Source organism: Balaenoptera acutorostrata, chromosome 14 (assembly GCF_949987535.1).
Source record: "Balaenoptera acutorostrata chromosome 14, mBalAcu1.1, whole genome shotgun sequence".
Classification (NCBI taxonomy): domain Eukaryota; kingdom Metazoa; phylum Chordata; class Mammalia; order Artiodactyla; family Balaenopteridae; genus Balaenoptera; species Balaenoptera acutorostrata.
This window is the reverse complement of record NC_080077.1, coordinates 29,668,154-29,675,430: the sequence shown is the minus strand read 5'-3', so window position 1 is coordinate 29,675,430 and position 7,277 is coordinate 29,668,154. Positions and strand designations below refer to the sequence as shown.

Below are 7,277 nucleotides of genomic sequence, written 5' to 3'. Positions count from 1 at the left end.
CAAAGGGCTCAGATTTTAGCTACTTTTGAAGACAGCACAGTAGAAGCCATTGGAATCTCCACCATGGTTCCAGGAAGTAGATCAAATATATCTTGGAGAAATCTGACGCAGACTTCTGATTCCTATGGCCCTGAGGAGTCGTGTGGGAAATGTAATTCTCCACAGCTATGACCACTGCCCCCCCACCCCGCCTCCCCGCCAAGTAATCCTCTCTGGATCATCTTTACAGATGATCCAGTGGGAAGAGCTAACCCTGAAGCGGTGTTAGCCTCATGGCCACTCACTCCAGTGGGGCAAATGGAAATACTGGTGGTGCTAAAGCCGACTGCCTGAGTTTGGATTCTGGCTACACCTCTTCCTAGCATCATGACCTTGGACCAGTTACTTAACTTCTCTGACTCAGTTTCCTTGGCTGTGAAATGGGCATAATGGAGTGACTGTGCCGATTACGTGAGTAAAGTGCTGCACTAGTAAGGCCTGACCCTTAGTAAACACTCAATAAACTCTAGCCTCCTGAGAAGACATAAAGGGCTTCACATAAGAAAAAGACCTTTGTTATCATTCCAATTCAGTTGCTTTAAGCAGACATAATAGAACAGTAAAGGGAAATAAGATGTAAAGGGATGCAGCGTATGGAACAGTGGTGGAGAATAACCACTTCAGTGATGTTAATTTCATCTCTCAGCTCTGCTAGAGGAAACATCATAACCAGGCTGAAACCCTTTGCTTTGTTCCCCATCATTTTTAGAGAAAGGAGGAAGCTAGGGCCATCAGACCCCTTCATGTCTCTTCTGACCACGCTGGATTGTTTGACGTCACAGACAGGATGTACAGCAGTGAAGGATACAGACTCTGCAGCCAGATGCTTTGACCCAAACCCTAACTCTGCCACGAACTACCTGTATGATGTAAGACTACTTCCTCCTCCTCGGTCCACCTCACCTTCTTCATCTGTGATATTGGGATAACAATAATATCTCCCTTAGTGGGATAACAATAATATCTCCCTTAGACTTTTCATGTTTGAGAAATTAAATATGTAGTATACGAAAGCCTCTTAGAACAGTGGTCAGCGATATTAGTGCTGTATAAATGATAGTTATTATAAAATGTGTCATTAGTAAAGAGCAATGCAAGGGATTGCTCAAAAGCATAAAAGTATCACATACTGAGTCAAAACAAGTTTGACAAGAATTGTGTCCTGTCAAAGTTGGTGGTCATGAGGCAGTTAGCTCTAGGAAGACAAGAGCTGGATTTTGTCCCTGCTCTATTTGCTAAAAAAAAAAAAGAATGAATAAGGCATAAAGCACTGAACTACTTTGAGAGCATAATAAAGAGGAAAGCACACTTGATTTGGAAGTGAAAACCCTACCTGTGAGGGGTGGTTTGCCTCATTTTAATTTGAGTAAGTGATTCACCTGCCAAGCACTCAGTTTCTACTTCTTTAAAATAAGGAGGTCAATGAAAGAATTTCCAAGGTGCATTCCAAATCCAAAATTCCATACTGGTTAGTTATCCTTTGAAATGTTACAAAAGATGTATAGAAGTCTTTTTACATACCTAGCATATTTCCAAAATGGATTATCAAGTTTGAAGATAACGTCATTTGTTGGTGTTTTCTGAGTCATAATGCAAGAATCTGAACCATGAACAAATCTTTAAATCCATGAAAATGGATTATCTTTAGCATACATGTTAACTTTTAAAGCTCTTGGATTGTAACAATAAAACTGATAAGGACATTTTTGCATTCATCTTAAACAAATTTTTCAGAGATTCTAAGAATAAAACATAATCCATTGGCATCTAATGTTAATTTATCATTAACACATAGAGAATGAAAGCAGAACTCTTCCTGAGGTTAGCTTAGCAAGTCTCACCTAAAGCTGATTTAGTTGAGCTTTTAAGACATGAGCGTGGAAAGCATCAATCCAAAGGATTTGGGGAAACTAGCACCGGGAATGCCTTTCTTCAGATTGTGTTCCTTGAAGCTGGGTTCCCCAGAGCTGCCTCAGTCATGACTGAGGGTTGGAAAGGAGCTTCAAGAGACATCAGCTGAGGACTGGCTGCCTTCATAGGTTTTATAAATTGGGTAATGGCATAAAGATTTCATTTGGGGAAAGAAAAGATTCTGTTATGGAAAAAAAAAGGTGGGAGCATAATTTTGTTTGTTTGTTTGTTTTTAAATATTTATTTATTTATTTTGGCTGTGTCATGTCTTAATTTGTGGCATGAGGGATCTTCATTGCCACCTGCGAGATCTTTGTTGAGGTATGTGGGATCTTTTTTTTTTTTTTAGTTGCAGCATGTGGGATCTAGTTCCCTGACCACGGATTGAACTCAGGGGGCCGCCTATAATGGGAGCGCAGAGTCTTAACCACTGGACCACCAGGGAGGGAAGTCCCTAGGAGCATGATTTGAATTAGAAAGTATGGATTAAGAACATGGGCTTTGGATCAAAGAAAGTTTGAATTTTGGCTCTGCTACTTTTTAGCTAAGTGATCTCGGGCCATTTGTTTAATCTCTTTTAAGCCATACTTTGCACATTTAATAAGCTTTCTTACTTCATAGGGTGACTATGAGGGTTTAAAGAGCTAACACATGTAAAGCGCTTGACCCATAACTTCGAGAACACAGTAAGCACTCAATAAATGGTGCTACACTTACTATCCTAAATGAATGATAGGGTGGATCATTCTGCCTTCCCCTTTTGTGACCTTCTTACGCTCCTCTTGAAATGTCTCAGAGGCATAGAAAACACTATTTAAGATTTCTGCCATCAAAATTTGGGTCCAAATCTCCATGTTTTAAGTAAGCCCTAAAAAACCTATAGCTTTTTTTCCAAGATCTATTCATGGTTTAATGTGGGCACAAAGGTTCACTTTGTAAGACTGTCTAAGTAGGTTAAAAATAAAATGTGCAGAAATGTGTGGAACTTCAACAATAGAATATAAGAAAAATGGATTATTCTTAGCTGGGAACAAAGGCATTCTAGTATATAAATGTATATGCAGATGCATAGAAAAGATCTGGAAAGGATAGACACTAACACAGTAACAACAGTTACCTCTGGAGAAGGGAGGAGGAGGGATTTACCTGGATATTATCTTAGTGTTTTACACATTTATTTACATATTAGCTGTGTAAATAAAGATCCCAAACAAACAAACAAACAAAAAGCAAAACCTAAAGCAAAGTCATGGTACAAACTGAAAAGAACTTTCAGAAAAGAGAACGTATGGTCAAGAATCAAGGACTTTATTCTTAGGGCCATCCATGACTTGACACAAAGTCATATTCTGCTTAGTTCCATCCTTGAAGAGTAAGGACAGCAGGAGGGGGATTTCTGATCCTATCTCCAGCAAGTGATAGACCCAGGTTCAAAGGCAGATGAAGCTGCCAGCCGGGTATCTTGGTGTAAATTTCTTTCTGCAAGTACTCAGATTAGACATCAGTACCCTGGTTAGTTCTTTGTCAAATCCAAGGTCTACAGAGGCACCAACTGAAGGCTATTGGTAAATCATGCTCTTAAGCAAAAAAGAAACTAGACAGTAAATTAATATTGTTATTAGTACATTTCAATAGCAAAGAAAATAAGAGAAAACCTAAAAAAATCAACTTGAGTCTCCTCTAGTGGGAGACCTTGCCTGCTGCTGGGACTCCAGGAACAGCGGCCAGGGCAGCGTGGGTTTTGCTTTGGTTTTAATGCATATGTTTTGGCCCTTGGACTTTAGGGAAGATTTTGCTTTACTGATGAGAATTCAGTCACAGGCGTGTGGGAACCTGTGTTAGCCCTCTGGCCTGGCCTGACACGCTGTTCCCAGCCCTGCCTTCCCAGCTTGCCCACTTGGTGTAGGAGGTAGTCCAGCCCAGTGTATAATTCACTGTGTGCTGCTGCTGGTTTAAGTGAAGGGCTAATGTTTCAGGAGCAGCACAGAAAAGACCTGAATGAAGGGACAGAAGAATGAATGAAGAGAGCCATTTTGATGGAATTGCCCCAGGGTATTAAATAAGCTGGGCAGCTGGGGACTGAGGGAAGCTTCTGTTGCTAGAGAAACTCTCCATAAGAGCGTCGGTCATCAGTTGCTTAACAATCATTCATTTCTTACCTCCCACTTGTGTATAAATTTGCAGATTTATGCAGACCACCAGTGGGACCATTACAATGAACTGAGTTGATTGTGAAACACACAAAAAGAACCTCCCCCCTTTATTTATTTAATTTTTTGCTCATTTACAAGCAATGTAACAATAACTCTCTGAATAGAACAAGGAATTTAAGAAATAAAAGTATACAGCAGCATAACCCCATATTATCACTTGAATTCAGACTGCCCACAAAAAAGAAAGGCAGTTGTACCAAGTAAAATTGAGGCATCCTTGAAATAGAGGATTTAAAATGCTAGATTCCATCATTTCTGTAAAAGGTCATTCTAGTCCTTTGCTATTTTTACCATAGATAGAGACTCAGCAAGTTATTGGCTGGACGGATTTGGAAAGCTAGAAGCTGCTGCTTCTGAGGCAGGAAGACGATAATGCAGCACTTGACACTGAGTGAATGAAAGGTGTGGGAAAAGTTGAAGCCTTCAAAGCTAACAGAAAGCAAGAGTGCGCTACTGAATTAGTCCCTGACTAAATTGCTAGCCATAACTCTACCCAGGCCGATTCTCTTTGAAACTGCTTGTAATCTTGTGGCTTTGATTGAGAAATTCCCATTCCCAGCTCTAAACCTTCCTTAAGACATCTCAGCCCAACCCCCTCCTCCCAAAGCAACTCTTCCGGGCCCCCACCCACAAATTTGTATCAAGGCAGGTATATTTCCTAGCTGGACCACTGCTACCCGACACGCGGCTTCCATTCAGGGCTCTGCAACTGAACCTTAGGCTTACCTCAGGCGAGCAATCAAAGGCATTTCAGACAAGAGCAGAAAACAAAAGAAACAGGCAAAACCTGTCCTTACCCGCTTCTTAAAAAATTGGAAGGCTGAGCATTTCTTGACTGGGAATCCATTCATGTCTTTGTTTACCATTTTCCACAGTGGGGAGTTCACAGTTATAGATCCAGGTGGCTCCTTCCTGGTCAGTGCATCTGGTTCCCGGTGTGCCTCCTGGAGATAGTTAACGAAGACCGAGCGGGATGGAGAATCTCGCAGGGCTCAGGTTTTCACTCACACATTCTGCAGCACTGGCTACTGCAGCAACCTCTCGCCGCTCTCAGTTGTCACCGGCAGTGGATCTTCTCTTTCCATCATTGCTCCGAAACGCAGGCATCACCGCTACAGGACCCCGGGATGCAGCGGATTGCGGGGAGAGGCTCCTGCTGCCGCGGAGCCGGAGAAGGGCACCCCCTGCGCGGCCCCAGCTACCTGGCCGCTCTGCGCCGGGTGCACTGGGCGAGTCGCTCTGCTCCAGGTGATGCGCTTCTGGAGGCTGCTGGAGAGGAGAGCTGTTTTTGATTGTGCAAGTTCCAGTGGGAGCTGTAGTTAAGCAGCTGAGAGAAGGAGTAAGAAAGACCAGAAGCCAGAGGGAGGGAGGGAGGGAGAGCCGCGCCACAAAAGCAGAGGGAGAGAGAAAGCAGGGCTGGAAGATGCAGCAATTCACGAATATCTGAGCAGCGGATGGAGAGAAGGCACCAGCGCAGGAAGCCCTGAAAAGCAGTTGACTCCCCTTGGGAGGGTTACTTTAATAGCTTTTTTCTTTTCTTTTTGTTGTTAGGGCCATTTAAATCAAACTTTCATATAAAATGGAGAACGTTTTTATTTTATGCTCACTGAAAGTCTGTTCATATGTATTCCTGAGGAAAAAAAGCTCTCAATGGAAACGTAATCAAATTTATTCCTGATCTGTCCAAATGTGGAGAAAAATGAAATAAAGTGCAAGTGTACATATAACAGTGGATGATCTCTCGTTATGTAGGACCTTTCTAGTGTCCTCTTCCTACTTGTCATAATACAGTGGGCAACTGTGAACGTAATTGTGTGCGTGTGTGTTTTCCACTAAAGAAGTCTGCTTAAAAAGAACACAATGGGCATATATCCAAAGTGTTTTATGCAAAAAATACAAAGAGCATTACCCAAAAGTATTACTGAATCCATTTGACGGAGAGGAAGGACTCACAGTGAATAACCTATACCTCATCAAGCGAAAAACTATCCCCCCCACTATACTTTTTACTCATGTTATTCTTTGCACATTACATTCATTTTAAAAAGCCATGTAATTTGTGTGTGGCTTATTTTTCCATTTTTACTTTTTCATGTTGATATTTTATGAGGATTTTAAACAGTTGATAGCTAAATAGAGCAAAGAAAATAATCTTGGCATCTGTCGACCGGGCACTGCTAAGACATCAGTGTGTGGCTTTCTGCCCGTCACCTGACCTTACACGCCCCTCAGACGGTGTCTCATCCATGAAATGGAGGCAATCACTCGGTCATTCACTCACTCCTTCATTTATTTAGTCATTCACTGGTTTGCCGTGTCATTCTACGTATCCATTAAATCAGATCCCAAAGCAGCAAGTGTCCCCAGGAGGTAGGGCCTTTTCAATGTCACCATGAAGGAATATAATTAATAAATAAAGGAAAGGCACAAAGTCTACTTGATAAAACAAATGACCAGATCATTAAAAACAATATACCTAACACTGTTAACATATTTATATGACAGTCTATGGCAAGAGGAGAAACATACAGGTTAACTGGGGAAGAGATGCACTGATTTCATTGAATTGGAATATAAATCTTTATAGCTGGATCAGGTTTTTTGGGGCATAACCATCAAATCTCGTTAGCTAAATGCTTTGAGATTTCCAAAAGAAAATGCAGCACAACCAAATGACGGCATGATGACTGAGGAAAAATAAACTATTCATTTTGGAGAGATACATTAAGCTGTCCGAGATGCAAGGGTATATATTATTTAATCTCCAGTATCGATAGCTTTTTGTGGTTCTTCTGAAGAGTTCATTAAAATTCTGGTAGTTCGAAGAGAATTTCCTTTTTTTTTTTGGCTGTGCCGGGCGGCTTGCGGGATCTCAGTTCCCTGACCAGGGGTTGAACCAGGGCCACAGCAGTGAAAGCCCAGAATCCTAACCACTAGGCTACCAGGGAACTCCCCAAAGAGAAATTTAAAAAAAATATATAATTGAATTTTCTTTTTAAAATTTTATTCATTTATTTATTTATTTTTGGCTGCATTGGGTCTTGGCTGCATTGGGTCTTTGCTGCTGTGCGCAGGCTTTCTCTAGTTGCCGTGAGCAGGGGCTACTCTTTGTTG

At 41.6% G+C, this 7,277-nt stretch overlaps 1 protein-coding gene across 1 annotated transcript in view; it reads right to left on the bottom strand.

The window, feature by feature from the left end:
- The window catches only part of SGK1 (serum/glucocorticoid regulated kinase 1), a 113,250-nt gene extending 107,819 nt beyond the window's left edge, over window positions 1–5,431 (bottom strand). The window contains exon 1 of the mRNA XM_007190897.3: window positions 4,961–5,431. Within this exon, the coding sequence (XP_007190959.1) occupies window positions 4,961–5,029 (69 nt within the window). The 5' untranslated portion in view covers window positions 5,030–5,431. The remainder of the gene's footprint in view (window positions 1–4,960) is intronic.
- Window positions 5,432–7,277: the final 1,846 nt, after the last annotated feature.